The sequence below is a fragment of the Eptesicus fuscus genome, chromosome 5 (genome assembly GCF_027574615.1).
Source record: "Eptesicus fuscus isolate TK198812 chromosome 5, DD_ASM_mEF_20220401, whole genome shotgun sequence".
In the NCBI taxonomy this organism is placed as follows: Eukaryota; Metazoa; Chordata; class Mammalia; order Chiroptera; family Vespertilionidae; genus Eptesicus; species Eptesicus fuscus.
In genome coordinates, this window is record NC_072477.1 from 109035314 (window position 1) to 109062345 (window position 27032).

Sequence of the window (27032 nt, forward strand, 5' to 3'; positions counted from 1 at the left end):
GATTACTAAACTGACAAACTGCAGACCTGCTCTATCCAATTCAATAGTCACTAGCCACATGTGGCTACTGACACTTGAAAATGTTGCTAGAATGACTGAGGAACTACATTTTAAAATTTTTATTTAACTTCCACTTAACTGTAGAAGCAGCACTGAACACAAACTTTATTGTTTTGATAGAACTACACTGCACTTTAACTGGTACACTGCATAACTTACATTGTATTTAGTAGTACACATGTGGTTCTTACTCTTTTAATGCAGCTACCAGAAAATTTTAAGCAAGATATGTGGCTTGCATCATATTTCTATTGGACAGCACTACTCTAGAATAATGGTCCACAACTGGGGACAATTTTGTCTCCCAAGAGACATCTGGCAATATCTAGAAACAATTTGGGTTGTCACAACTTAGGAGTTATTTGGCATCGAGTGAGTAGAGGTGAGGGATGTTACTAAACATCTTACAATGCATGAGATAACTTGTTTGGGAAACAAAACATACCTAACCACCACCAGCACCAAACCCACCTCATTTCTCTTATCAGAATACAACTGAGAAAAGTATCCAGACCACAGGAAGTAATGAGGGAGATGATATGGATGACCTGGTGGTTGATGTTAACACAAAAAGCTTTTGTAGAAGATGAAGAATTTGTTATCACAGAAGGCTGGTAATATTTCAAAAGGCAAAAACAAAAGGATGAGAAATACATTTTCTTTTCTTTTTTTATTGTCTAAAGTTTTACATATATCTCCTTTTCCCCTGCTTGATCCTCCCCACCCCCCAGCCATTCCCACACCAGGCAAGCCTCCACCGCCCCAGTATCTGTGTCCACTGGTTATGCCAGTATGCATGCATACAAGTCCTTTGGTTGCTCTCTACCCCGCCCCTGCCCCCTCCCCCCGCCATTTGTCTCTGGATCTATTCTTATTCATCAAATTATGTTGATCATTATATTCCACATATGAGAGAGATCATGTGATAATTATCTTTCTCCGACTGGCTTATTTGGCTTAGCATAATGCTCTCCAGTTCCATCCATGCTGTTGCAAATGGTAAAAGTTCCTTCTTTTTATAGCACTGTAGTATTCCATTGTGTAGATGAACCACAGTTTTTTAACCCACTCATCTGCTGATGGGCACTTAGGTTGTTTCCAAATCTTAGCTATTGTAAATTGTGCTGCTATGTACATAGGGGTGCATATATCCTTTCTGACTGTGTTTCTAGTTTCTTGGGATATAGTCCTAGAAGTGGGATCACTGGGTCAAATGGGGGTTCCATTTTTAGTTTTTTTGAGGAAACTCCATACTGTCTTCCACAGTGGCTGCACCAGTCTGCATACAGACCAATGGAACAGAACAGAGAACCCAGAAATTGATCCAAGCAAGCCATTATGCTCAATTAATATATGACAAAGGAGGCAAGAGCATACAATGGAGAAATACATTTTCTTTTACTGTTTGTGTAAAGGAAAAAACTACTATCAACAACATGCATATGAGAGTGAGTGACAAGTCTCAGGCTAGTGAGGACTGGAAATCTATATAACGAAAGCCCAAGCGACCATTACGGCGTAATGACCAGAATGACCAGTCACTATGATGTGCACTGACCATCAGGGCACAGACGCTCAACGCAGGAGCTGCCCCCTGGTGGCCTGTGCACTCTCACAGAGGGAGTGCCACTCAGCCAGAAGCCAGGGTCATGACTGGTGAGCCCAGTTGCCATGGTGGGAGCCTCTCCCGACTCCATGAGAGCACTACCAAGCAGTGGCAGCAGGTGCAGCGGGCTGGGATGAGCGCGAGCGGCATGGTGCCTGGCCCCGATGTGGGTTCCTCCCTGGCTACCTATCACTTGGCACACTGCTACATTCCCTGAGGGGTCCCGGACTGCAAGAGGGATGTCTGACTGCCGGCTTAGGCCTGATCCTGGTGCCATTCTCTGTAGAAGGCAGTCAGTCTGAACAACTCAGTGATGCAGGGAAGCACAGGGAACTCAGGGTGAGCCTGCCTCCACACTTCACTTACCTACTTGATGGTGTTCGCAGGACAGACCATGTGGCCCAGCCCAGCAGGCCGTGCAGCAGCATAAGGCCATCCAGCCATAAGCCAGCAGATGGTCATCTCCCAAGGGGTCCCAAATGCAAGACAGTGCAGGCTGAGCTGAGGGACCCTCCTCCCCCAGTGCATGAATTTCGTGCACTGGGCCTCTAGTAATATAATAATTTAGAGAAGGAGGTCCTGAAGACTTAAGCTAAGGATACTGCAGCTCAGAAAGAACAAATGGAATAATTATCCCTTAATATTTTGAAAGCATTTTTTCTTTAAACATCCTAATCATATACAGCATATAAACATATGTGCAGGATGATAAATAAGAATTATGATGTATTTACATTTTTTAAGTAGATAAAAATTTTCTTATTAATCAATAGTGCCACATAAGAACAAGGCTCAAGCTAAGGTTGAAAAAGGACTTTAGGTATACATTACCTTTCTGTGTCAAGTGCCTCCTCATTTTTCATCCATCTAATGGTTGGAAGAGGAAGTCCCGAAGCAACACATGGCAATACTGCACTCTGACCAATGATTTTGACTAGGGAAGAAGGTTGTTTCAAAAATACCAAGTTTGATGTGACCTCGGAACCTAAGAAAAAAAATGTTTTTAAATAAAAGATAATGATTAAGAAAGCATTTTACAACTTCAATGATGAAAATGACAAATTCATATTCAGTCTGTATGGTTTTATATAGTAAAATATTTTAAGCAAATTGAAACCAGAAAATTTCATTTAAATGAGCAAACATCCTCTCTAATAAAGAGGAGATATGCAAATTGACCATCACTCCGCGACACAGATGGTGACACCTACAGCCACAAGATGGTGGCGCCCAATTCCATCAGCCCCGCCACTGGAGTGTCCAGTCCTGTCAGCCGCACCGAGGGAGAGCGGCGACCAGGAGCAAGGACTTGGTGGCTCCACTGACTCCAGAGCTCCTGGCAAGTGCCTAAACAAATAGGATGGACGTGGCAGTCCAGTTTCCTTCGGCTGCGGGAAGATGGATTGCTATTGTGACTTGAGTGGTTCACTTGGGCTGCCTGGCGCTCAGCACAGCCGCACAAAAACCCAGCCAGCACATCCGGAGCAGCTGCTGGGTCCCAGACGCTCCCTTTTCTCTCAGCACTCCTGCCGCACCCCAAAAACTCCGCAACTCCAGCCTGCGCCCAGGAGTCATGATGCTCCCATCACTCACTGCTGCCTTTTTTATAAAATTACCATCTGTGGCAGCCTCTGTGGCCGCCACCACCACAACCACCACCTCCACCAGCCTGTGCGGTTTGTGTGATCCCCAAATAAATAACCCAAAGTCAGAAGTTAAACCAGTGCCACCGGCCTTATATACCCAGCCGAGCCCCCCCTCAGCCCCGCCCCGCGCCGCAGGCCCCGATCCCGCACCTCGCCCGGAGAGGTAGGGCCATAGCCAAGCACCAGGCAGAGGCGGCTGACTGGTGGCGCATTCCCATGCACCAGGACTAGAGCCCTCGCTCCCACACGCAGCAAAGTTTCCTGGAGGAACCAGATTGCTGGGCCCCCGGATCCAGTTCCAGGTCCCCAGAGGTGACACAGGCTCAAAGATTGTGGCTCCCAGTGGGGTACTGGGGAGAGGGCGGCTTGGAAAGCGGCGTAAACAGTGCTGCCAGTCGGTGCTTCTGCTGCAGCTTTGGCCACACGATCCTAAGGGGGCTGCTCCGTGTTTGCAGCGCAGCAATACGGAGAGAGCATGATTTAAAAAACGGTTTTTAAACCCTACCGAAATAGATCTGCCTGCGCTCACACACACACACACACACACACACACACACACACACACACACACGTGTATTTTGGGGAGCTTAACAGTTCAGGGTTTTTGCAAGTAGGAAAATGGTGTTTTTCAAACTTCTATCCAGCCTTCCCATGTCTGAAACATTCCCTTCCGTTTAACCCTTTCCTTATAATCACACACTTGACAATACCATGCTCAGTTGATGTCTTGAATATATAATATGCTCACAAAACTCTAAGGGCTTGAGTATGTGTGTGATTTTAATTATGAGGGGAAAAATAAATTCCTAGCAAGCACATTGTACCAGAAGGAAGTTATGGATATTTTCCCCCACTATGTCTTGGAAGAGAATTTCCTGGTTTCTTTTTGTCTTTCTAATGTGATACATGTCTGGCAACTGCTGCCACCCTCCAGCTCCCCCACCCCACCCCCAACTAAACTAATGTCACTATTGGTTTGCTGAAATATAAATCCGTCAATAACTTTGCATGAATTTAAATGCCTCACCTAACCTTTCTTTGTCCCATTTCCATCAGGGCTGTCAGGGGAATTTGTGCAAGCCCCCAGTCTAATGCCAATTTCACAGAGTGATAACTATTTGTATAACTAGAGGCCTGGTGCATGAAATTCGTGCACGGGGGGGGGGGGTGTCCCTCAGCCCAGCCTGCACGCTCTCCAATCTGGGACCCCTTGAGGGATGTCCGACCCACCCGTATTGGGCCTAAACGGGCGGTCAGACATCCCTCTCACAATCCAGGACTGCTGGCTCCCAACCGCTCACCTGCCTCTGCCTGATTGCCCCTCACCGCTTCTGACTGCCAGCCTGATCACCCCTAACCATTCCCCTGCCAGCCTGATCGACAACTAACTGCTCCCGAGCTGGCCTGATTGCCCTTAACTGCCCTCCCCTGATGGCCTGGTCACCCCTATCTGCCCTCCCCTGCCAGTCTGGTCACCCCTAATTGTCCTCCCCTACAGGCCTGGTCGCCCCCAACTGCCCTCCTCTGCTGGCCCGGTCACTCCTAACTGCCCTCCCCTGCTGGCCTGGTCACCCCTAACTGTCCTCCCCTGCAGGTCTGGTTCCCCCGCAACTGCCCTCCTCTGCAGGCCTGGCCCCACCAACTGCCCTCCCCTGCTGGCCTGGTCTCCCCCAACTGCCCTCCCCTGCTGGCCTGGTCTCCCCAAACTGCCCTCCCCTGCTGGCCTGGTCTCCCCCAACTGCCCTCCTCTGCTGGCCCGGTCACCCCTAACTGCCCTCCCTGCTGGCCTGATCGCCCACAACTGTCCTATCCTGCAGACCTGGTCTCCCCCAACAGTCCTCCCTGCTGACCTGATCACCCCCAACTGCCCTCCCCTGCAGGCCTGGTCTCCCCCAACTTCCCTCCTCTGCCGGCCCGGTCACCCCTAACTGCCCTCCCTGCTTGCCTGATTGCCCACAACTGCCCTCTCCTGCAAGCCTGCCCCCCCAACTACCCTCCCCTGCAGGCCTGGTCCTCCAACTGCCCTCCCCTGCAGGCCTGGGTTCCACCCAACTGCCCTACCTTGCTGGCCTGGCCTCCCCCAACTGCCCTCCTCTGCCGGCCTGGTCACCCCTAACTGCCCACAACTGCCCTCCCCTGCAGGCCATCTTGTGGTGGCCATATCTTGTGTCCACATGGGGCAGCCATCTTTGACCATATGGGGGCAGCCATCTTGTGTCTTGGGGTGGCGGTCAATTTGCATATTACTCTTTTATTAGATAGGATTATCTGTCACCCATTTGAAAGAAATAAGATCTGTTCAATTTTCCTTTTTATGTCCAACATTTAACAATAGGCAGGACACATAGTAGGAACTCTGAACTGACTTATTTCTTTAGCACAATAATATACTCAATCTGAAGTTTCTCCATTATCCCCATTAACATTTTTTCCTACTTAAGTTTTTCAAAATGTCTCCCCCCACCCTTGGCCCTCCTCTACCCCACTCCATGCCCCTCCTCAGGCCTTCATTGAATATAATCTGTGTCCATGCAAAGTGTCTTTTCATAATGGCTACCTCTACATATGTCATTCTGCTGGCCGTCGAAACTTTTAGGGCATTTTGAGGACATTTCCAAAGACAAGACTCTTGGGATACTCATTTTAATGCCATAGTTTTGCATTGCTTGGTTCTTTTAAAGAATTCCAGACTTTTATTAACTCTTATTTATCCTTCTAGATTTTAGCTTAAAGTTCTTAAGAAGGAGAAAGTTTAAGCCATATTTAAATTTTCTTTAAAGGAACATGAGCTAAAGAACAAGTACCTATCATTGATGAAGAATTTTCCCATCCCTCTCTATCCCCTTCTATTCCCAGTGAATTTTCTTTAGTCTGTACCAGTGAATCATATGTTTGAAATATGTTTACTACCACTCTAAATTCATTAATTTCACAATTTTGATACCTTCTTAGCAACAAGATGATTTATGTTCAACTTTATCCACCATATAGAATCATTTCTCTATATTTTATTTGCAAAATAACATACATCCTGTATTCCAATATCCTATATAATAAAAGACTAATATGCAAATCAACCAAACTGCAAAATGACCGATCACTATGACACGCACTAACCACTAGATGACGCGCACTGAACACCAGAGGGCAGATGCTCAATGCAGGAGCTGCCCCCTGGTGGTTGGTGCACTCCCACAGGGGGAGTACCGCTCAGCCAGAAGCGCTGAGCTGGGCTCATGGCTGGCAAGTGCAGCCACAGTGGCAGGAGCTTCTCCTGCCTCCACGGCAGCACTAAGGAAGTCTGATTGCTGGCTTAGCCCACTCCCCGCATCAGACATCCCCCAAGGGCTCCCAGACTGCCAGAGGGCCAGGCCGGGTTGAGGGACACCCCCTTTTCCCCCAGTGCATGAATTTCATGCACCGGGTCTTTAGTTACTTAAATAACTTTTATGTGCAAATCACTGTGCCAGGTCCTTTGGGGCCTTAAAGATGTATAAGTTATAGCTCCTGTACTTACTAGTTAACTGAGGGAGGTGTGACATGAATCCTCTTTACTTTAAAATATAGGAATAAGCAAATGCCTTATGACTGGAACAAACAGAGAAGAGACTGAGCAAGCTCAGGACCCTTAGCAGCATCCGCCCCACTCCAGTGATATCATAAAAAGTTTCCTTTCCTTCCCTGTGTCAGTGTGTTACTTCTAAAAATATTTCTGAGTTCATCTTTAACTTGGTTCACTTAGTTTGTCAATCCCGTGATTTTATAATGGTGCAACTATCAGGTTACCACTGTATGGGTGTTAACTTTATATAGTTGCTCTTATGGACATATGAAAGGCCACATTCTTATAGATAAAAGATACAGTCTCTGAGTTTTGATGGTGTGATATTTCCAATACTAAGTTTTGAAGGGAAAAAAATTCTCAGGCAAAGAGATGTGACTCCTGTCCCCATAATCTTAGGAAAAAATGTTTTATAACCATGGTAGTCATGGTAACAAGTAAAAATTGTCTAACAGATCAGGCACAACTCCCTTCAGTGAACATGCGTTTGAGAACCAACCAATCAGTGACAGCCTCAGGCTTTAAATGTCAGTCATTTAGCAACAGAATCACTTGCTTCTAAGACTGACATTAAACTGCTCTCACCTCTCTAATCAACCATAAAAGATGCTTCTCTGACTGGCACTGACCCACCCCTGTGCATTGTAACCAACACACCAAAAACAATGTCTTCCCAAAAATTCTATAAGAGATTGGAAGTTTGCAATATGCAAGGACACTGTGCCTCTGGATAAAAAAAAAATTTTTTTGAAGAAAAAATAATTGGAATACTATGCTCAAGGATAACAAAAATTAACATCATTAAAATGTCCGCATTACCCAAAGTAATCTACAGATTCAATGCAATCAATCCCTACCAAAATACCAATGGAGTATTTCACAGAACTAAAACAAATAATAAAAATATTTATATGAAACCACAAAAGACCCCGAAGAGCTACAGCAATTTCATAAAGAACAAAATTGGAGGTGTTACACTACCTGATATCAAATTATACTACAAGGCCATAGTAATCAAAATAGCATGGAACTGGCATAAAAACAGACAGACATATAGACCAATGAACCAGAATAGAGAGCCCAGAAATATACCACTGCCATTATGGTCAATCAATCTATGACAGAGAAGGCAAGAACATTCAATGGGCTAAAGATAGTCTATTCAAAAAATGGTGTTGGGAAAATTGGACAGATAAGCACACAAAAATGAAACTTGACTTTCTTCTTATTCCATATACAAAAATAAACTCAAAATGGATTAAAGACTTAAATGTAAGACTCGAAATCATAAAACTCACAGTAAAAAACATAGGCAGAAAAATCTCAGACATTTCTCTTGGCAGTGTTTTTTCTGATATATCTCCTCAGGCAAGAGAAACAAAAGAAAAAATAAACAAATAGGACTATATCAAACTAAAAAGATTTTGCACAGCAGAAGAAACTATCAACAAAACGAAAAGACAATCTACTTGAATGGAGGAACATATTCACCAATGATATATCCAGTCAGGGGTTAATATCCAAAATTTATAAAAAACTTGTACATCAAAAAAACAAACAATCCAATAAAAAATGGGCAGAGGACCTGCATAGACACTTCTCCAAAGAGGATATGCAGATGGCCATTCGACACATGAAAAGATGCTCACTAATCATCAGCAGATAAATGCAAATTACAATCACAATGAGATATCACCTCACACCTGTCAGAACGGCTATCATCAATAAATCAACAAACAAGTGTTGGTGAGGATGTGGAGAAAAGGGAACCCTTGTGCACTGTTGGTGGGAATGCAGATTGGTGCAGCCACTGTGGAATACAGTATGGAGGGCCCTCAAAAAATTAAAAATGGAACAGCCTATGACCCAGCAGTTTCACTTCTGGTTATATCTTCTATATATATAAAAGCCTAATATGCAAAGTGTCCTCTTGGGAGTTCAACCAACCGGGAGTTCGGATCGCTCGCTATGACGTGCGCTGACCAAAAATTCTAACAGAACAGGGGGCAGCACAGAATGAAGGCAGGCCCCAGCTGGCAGCCAAGGAAGGGAGGCCCCGGCTGGCAGCCAGCAGCCACTAGGAACCCTACCCATGCACGAATTTTGTGCACTGAGCCTCTAGTTATATATAAAAACTACCCACGCAACATAGGGATGATCCAATTATATTCATAAACTCACATTTAACCTTTTGCACTTGGATGTGGAGTGTGACTCGACACGGTTAGCATCGATAGCAACTCTTTTTATACTCTTTGAATTTATCAATAATTTGAAATATAAAAAAATCCAAGTAAATAAGTTTGTATGAAAAGAAACTTCAATTTTTTTATTCTACTGCCGTGCTTTGTAAAATCTGGGGTATTTAAAAAATTAAATCCCGAGTAGAATAAAGGAATCGAGAAAAAAGCAAGCGAGTGCAAAGGGTTAAAATAAGAAATGTGGAAAGCATCAGGCACCTAGCAATGGGTGTAGAAGCTGAAAGGTCATGAAACATCAAGAGGCTAAAAGGACTACAATGAGCTACAGGTGAGAGAAAGTTATGGGTAAGAAGCTATTATGCAGTTGAGTCAAGATAGCACAAAACATGTATGAGGAAAGCCAATAGGAGTAGACAGAGTGAGAACCTACAAAGAGAAGGAAAGATGGGAAGAGGAGCTGGTTTTACATTAAAATGAGAGAGTATTATAAAGATCCAAGAACTCTTGCTTACCAGTGTCTAGAGAACTATTATAGTAACAGTTACCACTCTGCCCATCTCTTGTATGAACTAGCCTGAGTTAGACTCTAACTCTTACAAGTAAAAAGACTTAACTATAAAAAAAATTCTATTATAGGGAAGTAACCGAACTCAAAGTGGGGAGACCTGACAAAAGACACAGAGCTAATTTTTTTTGGTCAAGAAGAATGCAATAGACATTGAATATATTTTACTGCTTGATAAATATTTACTGACAAATGTAATTATTAAAGTATAGATCTTTCTTGTATGTTTTCTTCTTTTTCCCCCTTGTAAGAAATTAAGACACTTTATGCTGATGTTAATATTTCACAGCACATTTTTAACAGTATTTATTAAAAAAATTCTAACAGAACAAATTTTACCCATCAATAAACATAACACCATCAGTCCTGATAATAAATGAATACCTGGAAGAATTTTTAATTCAGCTTCATCACTGTACTTTGGTGGCCCACCACTTTCAACTATGCAGCGATAAAGTCCCCCATCTCCTTCAGTTGTGTTGCTGATAACCAGTGTCCCACTTGGAAGTTTGAGGACTCTATCATCCAGAAGAAGAGGCTGCCTGTTCTGTTCCCATCTCACAAATGAAACCAAATCTGCATTAACTTCACAATTCAGAATTGCACTGTCCCCAGCATAAACTGAAGAATGTTCTGGTTGACTGGAAAATCTTGGAAGACCTGAAAATTAAAGAGAAAGAAGAAAAAAATGTAGTTAAACATTACTTTTCAATGTAGTGATGGGAACCAGCAGCAAGTCAACCCATGTGGCCACATGTATGGTGGAACCAGGGTCAAGAAGGAGATTCATGAGTCAGGAAATGGGCTACATACAGGATTACAAATCAAACAAGTAAATGTACTAGGGATACTTGTAGTCATATTCCTCACAGTCAGAGAAGCACAGTACAAATATGGAAAAGCAGAAGAGCTGAATAAATCCCATGATATTAGACTAGAATAGAGGTATCAGTGTAAACTTATGGTTTTACATAATTACTAGAGGCCCGATGCACAAAGATTCGTGCAATAGGCCTGTCTTCCCATGGCTGCCGACACCCATTTTCCTCCGGCACCCGGGACCCAGGCCTTTGCTCCAGCCACAGTGGAGAAGCCAAGCCCCTTCAATCTTCAGTCTTCAGTCATCTTCAGTCTTCAGTCGGGCCTTCAGTCTTTGCTCTGTGCCTGCGTATGCAAATTAACCCACCATCTTTGTTGGGTTAATTTGCATACTCACTCCTGATTGGCTGGTGGGCATTATGGAGGTGCAGTCAATTTGCATGTTTCCCTTTTATTAGTGTAGATAGATATACAACTATAGAAAGATGTATATGTAGATGCAAATGTGTATATATGAAATATATATATGCTTCATATACAATCATCTGTCCAGAGAGTCCAGAATCAATGTCACTCTGGTGGCAATCAGTATATATGGTGACTTAATCTTGATTTCTAAATACTATCCTCCATTACCAGTGCTCCTTGGAGAAACAGCTGATTCTAGGGCTGGTACAGAAAAGTACAAGATGAACCTGGAATGTCTTGTGACAGAAAAGAAGCAAGTACCCAAAGAATAATGTGGATAAATCAAAAGGATACAAAAGTCAGACTGAAGGGAGTTTCTTCTGGCTAAATCTGGGATAATAAATTATAAATGGATGCAAAAATTAATAGGTAAAAGTTGGATGAGAAACAGGGTATTAATAGGGTATCAAATTATCTCTTCCCAAAATTAATAAAAGTATAAAATATTTTATCAACTTTATAGTGAGAAACATAGCAAAGACCACCTTAACTAGTAATAAAGATTAACATCACCAATAATAAACAAAACATCACCTGCTTCCTGATATGATGCACTAAGAAGAACAGAGCATCACTATTCTATTCCTCCAAAAAAAGGCAAAACCTGAATCTATTCATAGGGAAGAATCAGAAAACCCCAAATAAGACAAGGAAAAATAATGATTTGAGATTAAAAGTCTAAAAAGACAACTACTAAGTAAAACATGTAATCCAGGATGAGAAAGTAAGGGGGCGGGAGGGGAGGAGGTTAAAAGTTTCTACTTTTGTTTTACTTCTTGCTATTAAGACCACTGAGATAACCAGTGAAATATGAACAGTACCTATGAATTAAATGATAGTATTGTATCAAGTTTAAATTCCCAAAATTGATGGGTTTTTTTTTAGGAGAATGTCCTTTTTTTAGAAAACATACACGGAATTATTTAGGTAGGGTAATATCTGGAACTTACTCTTAATAGTTCAGAAAAACATTCAGAAAAAAATGTACTTAGGTATGTGCATATTGGGGATGATGTGATAAGGCAGATGAGGTAAAATGTTAATCGTGAAGATTAAAATGGGATTTGTTTCATTCTTGCAATGATTCCATAGGTTTGAATTACTTCAAAATCAAGTATTAACCAAAAAAATGCAGTCATAAATACTCTATATAGCAGCGGTCGCCAACCAGTGGTCCGTGGAGTTCCGAAAGATTGGCAACTATGAGTCCTGGAGTCACAATCTGCACTGAATCCTAACTGCACAACTTCGTTTGTAACTGTGTGATGTTGGTAAGTTACCTAACCTCTAAGCCTCAGTTTCTTCATTAGTAAAATCAGAACAGTAACAGCCCTCACAATGTTGTTATAAATGTTAAACACTTAACTAATACTTAGATAATTCATATAGTGAATACTGCCTGGAACATAAATACTCCATAAATATAGGTACTATTACTAACAACAATATCTAAAAAGTGACTCTTACATGCTCGGAATACAATAAAATGTTTCTTTAAGGACTAACAAACAAATTATGAGAAACAACTACAAATCTTCTAGTTTTATGATGGTTTATTAGTCCATTTGTAAACGACACACATATGCAGGTTGTCCAGCTGTGTCACAAATTTTTATTTTTTGTTTCAAGGGGATTTTGAAGAAAAGAAATAAAGTTAAAATTAACAAAATACCCATTTTCAGAAATCATAAAATTAGAAGGGAATAAAAATAAACACAGGAACTAACAAAAGGGGGAAAAGGAAACGTAATTTAGAATGAAACCAAGAGCTAGTTCTATTTTTTCTAAAGTCAAAATATTCTTCCTCCTTAGGTCTCATGAAAATGAGTAAGTTTTAAAAACACAAACCTACAACTACGTATGGTGAGTCCGCAGACAGTAATTTCTACAAGTTTCTGAATAAAGAAAGCAGACAGAGGAACTAGTAACTGACACTGAGGCAGAAAATGCTGCACCTTCTCGTGCGCACAAGCAAGAGGTCACTTTGTCCTGCTGCCTTGGAGAAATTGCAGAAGAAAAAAAGGGCGGGAATGGAGCTGCCCAGAAGGAATTAATTTAAAACACACAGTTCCCCACCTTTGAGCTCAAACTATTTTCTGCTGTGGAGAAATAAGAGCCCAGAGAAAAAGACCGCTCATATTTAATTCTATGAACGGTCTACTTAACATTCTTTCAAAAATCCCTCTTCTTGACTGACTGGCCACAATCAGTTCCTATTGCTTGCAACCAAAGAACTCTAACCAGTAGTCTTTCAGAATGGCAATTTGGCAATATCTTTTTTTATAAGTTTTACTGAGATACAATTTATAAAAGCATAAAGTTTACCATTTAAAATACACAATACAATGGTTTTAGTATATGCACAGAGTTCTGCAACCATCACTATAATATAATTTTAGAACATTTTATCTTCCCCTAAAAAAAAACCTTGTACTCACTTGCATCATTCTCCAGCAGGGGAGGGCAGTTAGGGGCAACCAAGCTGGCAGGGGAGGGTAGTTGGAGGTTACTGGACTGGTAGGGGAGGGCAGTTGGTGGCGACCGGGCCGGCAGGGGAGGGGAGTTGGGGACGACCGGGTTGGCAGGGGAGGGCAGTTGGGGGCAACCGGGCCGGCAGGAGAGGGCAGTTGGGGGCGACTGGGCCGGCAGGGGAGGGCAGTTGGGGGCAACCGGGCCGGCAGAGGAGGTTAGTTGGGGGCGACTGTGCTGGCAGGGGAGGGCAGTTGGAGGTTACTGAACTGGTAGGGGAGGGCAGTTGGTGGCGACCGGGCCGGCAGGGGAGGGGAGTTGGGGACGACCGGGTTGGCAGGGGAGGGCAGTTGGGGGCGACTGGGCCGGCAGGGGAGGGCAGTTGGGGGCAACCGGGCCGGCAGAGGAGGTTAGTTGGGGGCGACTGTGCTGGCAGGGGAGGGCAGTTGGAGGTTACTGAACTGGTAGGGGAGGGCAGTTGGGGGCAACCAGGCCAGCAGGGGAGGGCAGCTGGGGGCAATTGGGCCAGCAGGGGGGCAGTTAGGTGTCTATCAGGCTGGCAGAGAAGTGGTTAGGGGGTGATCAGGCTGGCAGGCAGGCAAACAGTTGGGAGCCAGCAGTCCCTGATTTTGAGAGGGATGTCTGAGATTGGAGAGGGTGCAGGCTGGGCTGAGGGACACCCCCCCCCCCCGCCCCAGTGCACGAATTTCATGCACCAGGCCTCTAGCAGATAATAAAAGCCTAATACGCTAAGTGTCCAGTTGTCCGTTCAACCAATCAAAGCGTAATATGCTAATGATATGCTAAGGCTGCTCAACCACTCGCTATGACGTGCACTGACCACCAGGGGGCAGACAGTCAACCGGTAGGTTAGCTTGCTGCTGGGGTCCGGCTGACCAGGAGTGAACAAGACGGGCCGCACATGCCCTGGAACCCTCCCACGGTCCCTCCCAGGCTGACCAACCTCTTGCATCCCTCCCTGACCCTGATCATGCACCGGTGGGGTCCCTCAGCCTGGCCTGCACCCTCTCACAATCCAGGATCCCTCCGGGGATGTCAGAAAGCTGGTTTCGGACCAATCCTGCAGGCCAGGCTGAGGGATCCCACTGGTGCACAAATTCATGCCCTGGGCCTCTAGTTGCCAAATATTCCACATATGAATATACCACATTTGGTTATCCATTCTTCACTTGATAGACATGTATACTGTTTCCACTTTTTGGCTATTATGAACAATGCTGCTATAAACATTCATGTACAAATTGTTGTGTGAACGTATCTTTTTCTCTTCTCTTGAGTATTAGATACCTAATGAAATTTCTCAGTCATATGGTTGTGGTTAACATTCTGAGGAACTGTCAGACAATCCAGTGCTAATTTTTAAAATCACACACACGAAGTATACCCTGTGATCCAGCAATTAGTAAAATTACTAAGCCTAGTAATCTTTTCTATAGAAATAAAGATTTACAAAGTTGTTCATTATAGTATTGCTTATAACATCATAAGACAAACAATGAGACAAGGAAAAAGAATAATAGTTTGAAATTGAAATAGTCTAAAAATACAAGTATTAAGTAAAACGTGTAATCCTGGACCAGAAAGGAAGGACAGGACAAGAAAGGTATAAGTTTCTGACTTTTTTTTTCTGGTAAGATCGAGATAACCATTGACATCCATATGACTGCTCATCAAAAAGGGAATCTTTAGATAATTTACAGTATATCTATAAGTGAAGATGATGTAACTACTAAAAAAGAACTTCTATTCATTTCTTAGTTTATATATTATTTCCTCCTGATACTCAGGCCAAGAGCAGGTTAAGCAACTCTTCTATAGAATCTTGCAGCCAACATTTTTATCATCTTGTATTAAAACTGCCTGTTACTTAAATATTAGGTTAAAAAAAAAAACAACCATTTCCTGAAATAAATGAAAGTTAAGAGGAAGAATGAACAAACCTAGCAGAAAAGAGAGGAAAAGGTGGAGGACAGGATTAATAGGCAATGGGGAAGCCATGAGCAAAAGTCAGAGGCAGAGAAGCAAAGGGAACTGAAAACATTCAGTACTGCCACAGCTTAAAATGTAGTGATGGTGGTGCTAGAGGCAGGGAGCAGGATAAAGTGGTAAGAAATGAAACTGACCCTGGCTGGTGTGGCTCACTGGATAGAGCATCGGCCTGTGGACTGCAGGTTCAAGGGCACATGCTCGGGTTGTGGGCTCGGATTCCCAGTGTGAGGCATGCAGGAAGCAGCCAATCAATGATTCTTTCTCATCATTGATGTTTCTCTCTCTCCTTCTCCCTTTCTCTCTGAAATCAATAAAAATATTGTTTTAAAAAGAAATGAAGCTGGAAAAGTAGAAGCCAGCTCATGAAAGGACTCAAGCGGTCTAGATATGAACCTCATGTTGTTAGTTAGCGGAGAGTCACTAAGGTGTGAGAAACAGAGTGGAGATGGACTGGAGAGAGAAAAGGATAAGTTGGCAGACTGTTACAAGGCTGTGGTGAGGGATGATGAGAGAATAGCCTAAGAAAGGAGAATGTGAATCAAGTAGAGAAATTAGGAAGAATTCACTGGATTTGGTGACTGGATGTGAGGTACAGCTGAGGAAGTAGTCATGACTAAAACCCAGTTTAAAAACATAAGTGATAAACAGGAGGTGACCAAAGTGACATTTAGGGGCAGTCATGATGCTAACTTACTTATCAACATGTTGGAGAATGCCTGGTAAAGAGATTTTAAAAATAAGAAAAGGCAGACTGTCAAGAGGGCTGACTTTATTTTTCCATAATTATGGAGTAACTTCAATAGCCTTCTATGGCACGCAATAAAACTTGGAGTACTGGGCTCCAAAGGGGAAAAGAGTCATCACACTCTGAATAAATGAGCAAATTCAACCAGGAGTGAGCACAAACAGGGAGCCATGACCTGCAATGGGAATGATATGGGAAACTACAGTCTCGGTCATATTCTTTTTTCACAAGTTAGCATTTCACCAAGTGAGTATAAATATGTATTAATTATTATACAACTTTTGAACAATGTAAAACTTAACCAAAACTAACTACTTCATCTGGTATTTAAGTGAAGAAATCCTGATCTGAGGAATTCCAGTCTCTAATACAAGACATATATGACTTATGTAGGAACCACATCTTACTCTCCTAGATCCTTAATTTTTTTTAAACTTTCCATCGTTCTTCAAAAAAGATGGTCTACTATGGAACAGACTGTCGTATCGCACAGGGAAGGCGGGTGGATGCGTTGGTGGGAAGAGATCAACCAAAGCACTTGTATGTATATAAGTATAACCCATGGAAACAGACAATAGGTAGTGAAGGCCTGAGATAGGGGGCAGGGCAGGCTAGAAGGGTCACGGGGGGGGGGGGGGGGGGGGGGGCATATGTAATACTTTCAACAATAAAGATTTTTTTTAAAAAGGATGCGCTACAAGAAAGTGAATGTTTCTCTCTTTAAAACTTTCTGCTCTTCACCTTGATATATATAGCCTACAGATTTTAAAATAATTTTTCCAATTAAATGTTGTTTCCTTGGTTAAGGCACAAAGGAACCGAGAATCTGGCTATACTTCAGGTTTTCCAAAGCCATACTAAATGGTAACGCAGGGTAGGATAAAAGTTAGCAACTAAAGTGACTCAATTTTTCTATACAACTTCCTCTGTCATTTCTAAGTTAAAATGAACTGGCTCAGTACTTCTGATAGCAACCTTAAGCCATTTAAATCATCAGAAAGTGGGAAGTGCTAAAGTTTATTCCCCACAGCACTGAGCAAGTCCTACATAATGCATAGTCAATTGATACTTGTTAAATATTTAATGATTGTATCTGCTGTTACCAGTTAAGTTAAAAGTCTAGGATAATAATGCTTTTATCAAGATTTACCCTTTATAAAACTTTGAAAATATAAATGAATCATTTAACAAAACTTACCTGCTACTGTGAGCTTAGCTGTTCTGCTGACAATAGTTCCAAGACTCTCAACAGTGGCCACACATTGATAATAACCTTCATCAGGTTTATTGTGTTTGGAATGCACCACATTGCTGATAAATAAAGACCCATCTGGGAGAAGCTGGCGTCGATCATCTGATACTAAATTTAAAAATGTTCCATCTTTTTTCCATTCGATTTTTGGAGAAGGCTCAGAATATGCTGAACAATTTAATACAACAGAAGAGCCTCTAATTGAGAGTGTATCCATTGGCTCCACCAGAAAATAAAATGGAGTGAATGTTCGAATGCTGGATCCTACAAAAATAATAAAATAAAAAAAGAACAAAGTTATGAAAAATTTCTTCTACTATTTCAGTAATAAAATATAATGTGTCCAAAAATTATTTACAAATAGTTATGTTTTGGGGGTATGATACATCAATACAGTCATTTTACTATGAATATCTAATAAATAAATATTATCTTTTACTAGGAAATCAAAATTTGAGCCATTTAGAAGAACATTAGAAGAATGATCCAAGATAGTCATGGAGGTGGACATTATACTCATCTCTTCCCATGTCCAAACTGTAATTACAACTAAACTTTAGAACAATCACCCTGAATAACCATCTGAAGACTAGCTGAAAAGAAGTCTTATTACCAAGGATTTACAGAAGAAGCCACCCTGAGACTGGTAGGAAGGGCAGAGATGCGAAAGGGCCGGCCATCTCAGCTGCAAAGGTGCCCATGAGGAGCATGTGGTCTCAACCCCATGCCAGGCTCCCCAGCCCAGAGCACCAGAGCTGGGAAGAGGAGCCCACAGAACATCTGGCTGTAAAAATCAGCAGGGATTCTGTCTGCCAAGGAGAAACAAGAATCTGCTAGAAATCCAAGCACCCTCTTAAAGCCGAGGCACAAAATCTTATTTGCGGCCACTCACACTGGGCTCCAGCAGAGGGAGGGCAGATCGGATCGGAGCAGACTAGAGTCCTGTAAAGGGAAGACTGAGTTGTGTGGGGGGAGAGAAAGAGAGAGAGGGGGAGAGAGAGAGAGAGAGAGAGAGAGAGCGCGCGCTAAAGGGACAGCTGCCAGAGTCCGTATGCTGAGTCCCTCCCCATATCGCCCACAGATGCCATATTTCAGGGTGACCACTCCCCTCCATACCACATCAGCCTGAAGAAATGCACTAGTCCCATCCTCCCAACTTGCAGTAATCCTGCACTACCAGGCTCCCACCCTGCAGAAAAGTCAGCTGGATGTGTGGCCTGTGGTGAAGACTTTCTTGAAAGACTCTTGAAGAAGTCCAGGCAGACTGGAGGAGAGACTGAGTTGTGTGGCTCCCAAGTGGGGGCCATTTTTCCCTCGCACTATTGATAGATGCCACCATTCCTATGCAAAGCCAAATCTTGCTGTGTTTTGGCCTGATGAGCTCTGCTGCCCTCCACAAAGGCCCATGGGCACCCAATGGGTGGCAGCTGGCCTTGTGTCCTGAGACTTTTACTGAGTGGCCTCAAAACCAGCACCAGTGCTAAGGTTGAATCTGTATCAATCTAGTGACCACTCACTCCTACCTGGTGATGCACTGAAAACTACCTCGTGTAATTCGTGTACCACCAGATGCTCTTTAAGTGACTGAGCCTAACAGGCAGCGAGCAGGATGCAGATCTCAAGGTGCCTTGGATCTTTTGCAGACCGCCCCCAGGCTCTGCACTGATGTAAGAAAATGTTGGTGGGTAGCTTGGCCCCTCCCATGCATTCTGACCAAGCAAAAGCAGCCATACACTGTAGATTGCGTTATAGCTCCAAACAGGTGGCCCAGGGCCAGTCACAGGCAGTGCCTGACACTGATCTGCCCCAGAGTCCCTCCCAAGAGGCCCCAGAACAACACACCCGATGATGGACTTCAGACCACATCAGAACATAGCTCAATTAGCTCCACAAGCGGCATACCCAAAGATCTCAGCACATACCAGGCACTGCGGGGACAAATCCACTTCGTGGGGTCAGCCCTCGCTCAGAAGCTGGTGAGGATCAATCCCCGCAGTCAGCCAGCCTGAGGCCCACCCCACTGACAGATGGGCCAATAGCAATCAAGTCTAAATTGCAATGGGAGATTTCAACAAGGAACATTCCTGGAGCACTTGCTTGATTGCACTACTAAGCCCCACAGGACACCTACTACATAAGGCCACCATACTAACACTGGGAGGCAGAGTAGATCTACCTAATGTACAAAACAAATCAAGAGAGCCAGCTAAAACGGAGAGACAAAAAGCACGTTCCAAATGAAAAATTAAAAAAAAATAAGAGAAATCCCCAGAAAAATAACTAAAAGAAATAGGCAAGCAATCAATCAGAGTTTAGAACAATGGCTATAAGGATGCTCAATGAACTTAGGCGAAGAATATGTGAACTCAGTGAGAACTGAAAAAGACATTTAAAATAAAAAAGGAATTGAAATCATAAAAATGAACAATTCCTAAATAAAGAATACAATATCTTAAATGAAGAATACATTAGAAAAAAAACAAGAGGACGTGGGATGACACAGAGTATCGAATCAGAAATCTGAAAGACAAAGTAGCAGAAAACAACCATGCAGAACAGCAAAAAGAAAAATGAAATTTAAATAAGGTAAGTATTAAGGGTACCAGAAGAGAGAGAGCAAGGAATTGAGCACCTATTTGAAGAAATAATGACTGAAAACTTCCCTAACCTTGTGAAGGTAAAAGACAAGTCCAGGAAATGCAGCGAGTTACAAACAAAATGAACCCAAAGAGTCCCACACCAAGACACATCATAATTAAAATGGCAAAGGTTAAAGACAAAGAGAGAATTTTAAAAGGAGCAAGAGAAAGACAGTTAATTATGGCAGCTACAAAAGGAGCTCCTATATGACTGTCAGCTGAATTCTCAACAAAAACATTTCAAGGCAGAAGGGACCAACTGGCATCAAATATTCAAAATGATGCCAAGCAAGAACCTACAACTAAGACTACTCTACCCAGCAAGGATATCATTTAAAATTAAAGGAGAAATAAAGAGCTTCCCAGACAAGAAAAAGCTAAAGGAGTTCATCACCAACAAACAAGTATTATAAGAATGTTAGAGACTTCGTTAAGAAGGGGGGAAAAAAGAGGAACATAGTTATATAAAGAATGGCAATAAATACATACCTATCAAATAATCACTTTAAATGCATATGAATGAAATGCTCCAATCAAAAGACATAGGGTTACTGAATAGATTAAAAAAACAAGACCCATATATGTGCTGTCTAAAAGAAACACCTCAGAATGAAAAGATACACACAGTCTGAAAGTAAACGGGTGGAAAAATGTATTTCAGGCAAATGGAAATGAAAAAAAAAAGCTGGGGTAGCAACACTTATAACAGACAAATTAGATTTTAATACAAAGGCTATAATAAGAAAGTCATTAAATAATGATAAAGGGATCAATCCAACAAGAGAATATAACCCTTGTAAACATTTATGCACCCAACCTAGGAGCACTTAAATATGTAAAGCAAATACTGATGGACATAAAGGAGAGAATGACAGTAATACAGTCATAGTAGGGGACTTTAACATCCCACTGACATCAATGATAGATCTTCCAGACAGAAAATCAACTAGGAAACAGTGGCCTGAAAGAACACAATAGACCAGCGGATTTAATTGGTATCTTCAGAGCATTTCACCCCAAAGCAGCAGAATATACATTCTTTTAAAGTACACATGGAACATTTTCTAAGACAGACCACATGTTAGGACACAAAACAAGTTTAAATTTAAAAAGACTGAAATCATATCAAGCATCTTCTCTGACCATAATGGTATGAACCTAGAAGTCAATTACAAGAAAAAAACTGAAAAACACACAAAAACATGAAGACCAAATAAGATGTTACCTAACAATGATAATTAACAATGAGATAAAGGAAGAAATCAAAAGATACCTTGAGACAAATGAAAATAGTCTAAACAATAAAATAAATAAATAAATGAAACCAACAGCTGTTTTTTTAAACATAAACAAGATCGATAAGACTTTAGCCAGCTTATCAAGAATAAGAGAGTGTACCCAAATAAATAAAATTAGAAATACAAAAAAAATTGTAAGAAAATATTACAAACAACTATATGCCAATAGATTGGACAATCTGAAAGTGGGTAAATTCCTAGAAATATACAATCTTCCAAAACCGAATCAAGAGTAACAAGAAAAGTAGCAAGAAAAATCTGAATGGAGTGATTAATACTAATTAAAACGAAGCATTGATCAAAAATTACTAAGAAACAAAAGTCCAGGACTAAATAGTTTCATAGATAGTTTTATCAAACATTCAAAGAAGGACTAAAACCTATCCTTCTCAAATTATTACAAAAAATACAAGAGGAGGAAAGATTCCCAAACTCATTTTACAAGGCCAGCATTATCCTGATTCCAAAACCAGATAAAAACACTACAAAGAAAGAAAATTATAGGCCAGTATCTCTGATGAACATAGATTCAAAGATCCTCAAGAAAATACTAGCAAACCGAATTCAGCAATATATGTAAAAGATCATATACCATGATCAAGGGGACTTATTTCAGGGGTGCAAGGATGGTTCAACATCTGTGAATCCATTAACATGATAAACAAAAAAAATGACAGAACACATACATAAACAAGGTGAAAGATAAAAACCATATCATTACATCAAGATACAGAAAAAGCATTCAACAAAATCCAGCACCCATTTATTATTTTTTTATCTTTATTGTTGAAAGTATTACATATGCCCCTTTTTTCCCCCATTGCCCTCCCCCCGCCCCCACCTTCACCAGCCCATTGTCTCTGTCTATGGGTTATACATATACGCATATGAGTTCATTGGTTGATTTCTTCCCTACACCCGCCCTCCACCCGCCACCCTCCCCTGCCTTTCTTCTTGGGTTTCTATGTCACTGGGTCTATTTTTGTTCATCAGATTCCACATATGAGTGAGATCATATATGATAAAAACTCTCAGCAAAGTGGAAATAAAGAGAACATATCTCAACATAATAAAGGCCATACATAACAAATCCACAGCCAACATCATACTCAATGGGGAAAAACTAAAAAGCATTTCCCTTGAGATCAGGAATAAGACAGGGATAGCCACTCTCACCACTATCAACATAGTACTGGAAGTACTAGTCACAGCAATCAGACAAAAAGAAGAAATAAAAGGCAATCAAATTAGAAAGGGAAGAGATAAAACTGTCATTGTTTGCAGAGGACATGATACTGTATATAGAGAAACCTAAAAATTCCACACAAAAAGACTACTACATGGTAAATGAATTCCATAAAGTAGCAGGATACAAAATAAATATTCAGAAATAAGTTACACTTTTATACACCAACTAGAGGCCCGGTGCACAAAATTTGTGCACGGGGGGGGGGGGTCCCTCCCCTCCTTAGTCTGCACCCTCTCGCAATCCAGGACCTTCTGGGGGATGTTCAACTGCCAGTTTAGGCCCGATCCACAGGGACCCAGGACTGCTGGCTCCTAACCGCTCACCTGCCTGCCTGATCACCCCTAACCACTATGCCTGCCTTGCCTGATTGCCCATAATCGCCTCTGCCTGCCTGCCTGCCTGATCACCACTAACCACTCGCCTGCCTGCCTCATCACCCTGGTCTCTGGTCATTCCACTGTTTTGGTCGCTGGTCACTTTTATTATATATGACTAGAGGCCTGGTGCACGAAATTCGTGCACTGAGGGGCGTTGTCCCTCAGCCCAGCCTGTACCCTCTCCAATATGGACCCCTCAAGGGATGTCCGACTGCCCGTTTAGGCCCGACCCCTGGATCGGGCCTAAACGGGCAGTCGGACATCCCTCTCACAATCCAGGACTGCTGGCTCCCAACTGCTTGCCTGCCTGCCTTCCTGATTGCCCCTAATCGCTTTGGCCTGCCAGCCTGATCACCCCCTAACCACTCTGCTGCCAGCCTGTTTGCCCCCAACTTTCCTCCTCTGCCAGCCTGGTCACCCCTAACTGCCCTCTCCTGCAGGGTTGATCACCTCCAACTGCCCTCCCTTGCAGGCCTGGTCCTTCTCAACAGCCCTCCCTTGCAGGCCGGGTGCCTCCCAACTGCCCTCTCCTGCTGGCCATCTTGTGGTGGCCATCTTGTGTCCACATGGGGGCAGGATCTTTGACCACATGGGGGCAGCTATATTGTGTGTTGCAGTGATAATCAATCTGCATAGTACTCTTTTATTAGATAGGATAGAGGCCTGGTACAGGGGTGGGGGCCAGCTGGTTTGCCCTGAAGGGCGTCCCAGATCAGGTGGGAGTTCCCTTGGGGTGTGGGGCGGCCTGAGTGAGGGGCCTGTGGTGGTTTGCAGGCGGGCCACGCCCCCTGGCAACCCAAGCGGAGGCCCTGGTATCTGGAATTTATTTTCCTTCTACAATTGGAACTTTGCAGCCTGGAGCAGAGCCAAGCCTGGGGCTCCCTCCAAGGCCGGCAGCCATTTGTGTTGGGGTTATAATTGAAACTTTGTTGCCTTAAGCGGGTGGGCACGGCCAGGGTGTGTGGAAAGCTTTGCTTCCCCTGTTGCCGGCGGCAACCCTGGCCTGCTCTCTCAAGCTCCATTCTGCCGCCATTTCTGTTTGAATTTGTTTACCTTCTATAATTGAAACTTTGTAGCTTGAGTAGAGGCTTAGGCCTGGCAAGGGCAGGTGGAAAGCTTGGCTTCCTCTGTTACCTAGGAAACCTTGCTCTCTGTAGCTGTAGCCATCTTGGTTTGGGTTAATTTGCATGCTCGCTCTGATTGGATGGTGGGCGTGGCTTGTGGGTGTGTCGGAGGTATGGTCAATTTGCATATTTGTCTATTATTAGGTAGGATAATGAACTATTAGAAAGTGAAACTAAAAAAACAATCCCTCCCTGGCCAGTGGCTCAGTTGGTTGGAGCGTTATCTGTACACCAAAATTCCTGGTCAGGGCACATACCTAGGTGGCGGGTCCAATCCCCAGTTTGGGGATTGGGGACATCTGTAATACTGTCAGCAATCCCTGCCAATCCCAGGCTAGGGTGCATAGGCTAGGGTGCATACAAAAGGCAACTAACTGATGATTCCCCCTCTGTCTCCCTCCCCACCCCCCACCCACATTTTCTCTTTCTCTCTCAAATCAACATACATATCCTAAGGTGAGAATTAAAAGGAAAGGGGGAGGGGGAGGGAAGAGGGAGAAAGGAGGGAGGGTGGAGACAATTGTATCAAAAAAATAAAATACCTCAGAATAAATTTAACCAAGGAGGTAAAAGACCCGTACATTGAAAATAATAAAATATTCAAGAAACTACAAACAACAAGTGCTGGCAAGTATATGGAGAATGCAAACTGATACTATAGGAAACAGTATAGAGTCTCCTCAAAAGATTGAAAATGGTACTGCTGTTTGATCCAATGATCCCACATCTGGGAATATATCCTAAGAATAACAAAACACCAATCAGAAAGAATATATGCACCCCTATGTTCACAGCAGTACAATTTACAATAGCTAAGATCTGGAAACAGCCCAAGTGCTCATCACAATAGCTAAGATCTGGAAACAGCTCAAGTACTCATCAGTAAATGAGTGTATAAAAAAGCTGTGGTATATTTACACAATGGAATGTGGCTATTAAAAAAAACAAGAAGAAAGAAAAAGGGAAGGAAGGAAGGGAGGGAGGGAGGGAGGGAGGGAGGGAGGGAACCTCTTATCCTTTGCAACAGCATGGATGAACCTGGAGACCATTATGCTAAGTAAAATAAGCCAGTCAGAGAAAATACAAATATCACATGATCTCACTCATATCTGAAATCTAATGAACAAAATAAACTGACAAACAAAATAGACCCAGAGACATGGAACAGACTGGGGAATCTCAGAAGGAAGAGGGGCAGAGTGGAAAGAGATTAACCAAAGAACTTACATGCATGTATGCATTACCCACTGACACAGACAATAGTGTGGTGAAAGCCATGTGTGTGTGTGTGTGGGGGGGGGGGGGGGGGGGCGGTGCTGGATGGAGAGTCAATGGGGGGAGGGAAAGGGGTATCTTTTTCAACAATAAAGATAAATTATTTAAAAAGATACCCCGGAAGGAAGGAAGGAAGGAAGGAAGGAAGGAAGGAAGGAAGGAAGGAAGGAAGGAAGGAAGGAAGGAAGGAAGGAAGGGAATTTACTCAAAAAATTAAAAATGGAACTACCATTTGACCTAATGATCCCACTTCTAGGGGTGAAGGCCTGGGGTGGGGCAAGGGCTAGGAGGAGGGAGGTAAAGGGGGGGGGGCGGAATTTGGGGACATCTATAATACTGTCAGCAATAAAAAAAAGAAATTAAATATACATTAAAAATGTTTTTAAAAATTATTGTGTTCAAAGTGAAATTTTCTATGAAACATAAAAGAGGCTCTACATGACCCACAGGTTGAGAACCACTAGCAGGGTCGCCTAAGACCATCGGAAAACACAGATATTTACATTACGATTCATAACAGTAGCAAAATTACAGTTATGAAGTAGCAAGGAAAATAATTTTATGGTTGGGGTCACCACAACATGAGGAACTATATTAAAGGGTCACGGCATTAGGAAGGTTGAGAATCACTGCTCTAGATTCTTGAGTTAATGGCAGGAGACATGCTCCTGTAAGCCCACGTGGCTTATGGCCATATGGGAGTCTACACATGGACTAACGAACTTTAACACCCGACTGTGACATGGAAAGGAAGCTCTTGACACTGGCCTGCTCCTGGAATCCCAGCTGCACTTTTTACAGGACTGGCTTCTCCCAATAAACTTTGGTTCCACTAACTAGTTTTATCTGTGACTTCATTCTTCATTCTAGACAAGGAACTCAGATTCACACCCTGCATTTTGGTTTCAGTACTAAGAAAATAAATTTTAACTCCATAAAATAAATCTGTTATACTTTAACCTTTTGCACTCGGATGTCTAGTGTGACTCGACACAGTTAGCATCTGTAGCAGCTCGTATGTTGAATTGTATTGAATGTATCAATAATTTGAAATATAAAAAAAATCCAAGTAAGTTTGTATGAAAAGAAACTCCAGTTTTTTATTGTACTGCTGCACTTTATAAAATCTGGGGCATTTAAAAAATTAAATCCTGAGTAGAATAAAGGAATCGAGAAAAAAGCAAGCGAGTGCAAAGGGTTAAAAGGCCTTCTTTATCACAAGATTATAAAAACTTAATTTTGTGCTAGTACTTTTGTGATTTCATTTTCCAGATACATATTTGATCTTCATCTAGAATTCATTCTGATGTAGAGTACCGGAGGAATCAGTTCAATTTCTTAAGTCCTTGGCCAGTTCTTTGAACATGGGAAGAACATAATTTTTAAAATATATATTTGCTATAAACCTTATATTTTCAGCCAGAGAAAGTTACTGACCAACTACCTTGTGAGCAACTCATACTGTAATCAGATTTCTTCACGGGAGTAATCTGTGAGGTTTAGGCCAATAAATAAACAGGATGTCTTTTAAATATATCTACACAACCCTTTATTTGTAAACTAAAGGCCCGGTGCACAAAATCTGTGCATGGGTAGGGTCCCTAGGCCTGGCCGGCGATCAGGGCTGATCAGGGTCTTCCCGCTGTTGGCTGGGGCCTTCCTTCTGG

The 27032-nt window shown here is 42.5% G+C and overlaps 1 protein-coding gene across 7 annotated transcripts in view; it reads right to left on the reverse strand.

Annotated features, from left to right (window-relative positions):
* NEO1 (neogenin 1) overlaps window positions 1-27032 on the reverse strand; it is a 360999-nt gene that overhangs the window by 237632 nt on the left and 96335 nt on the right. For all 7 annotated transcript variants that reach the window (XM_054716716.1, XM_054716720.1, XM_054716721.1 and 4 more), the window contains 3 exons: window positions 17350-17667; window positions 10025-10300; window positions 2498-2651 (listed from right to left, as the gene is read on the reverse strand). In XM_054716716.1, the coding sequence (XP_054572691.1) occupies window positions 2498-2651; window positions 10025-10300; window positions 17350-17667 (748 nt within the window). The remainder of the gene's footprint in view (window positions 1-2497; window positions 2652-10024; window positions 10301-17349; window positions 17668-27032) is intronic.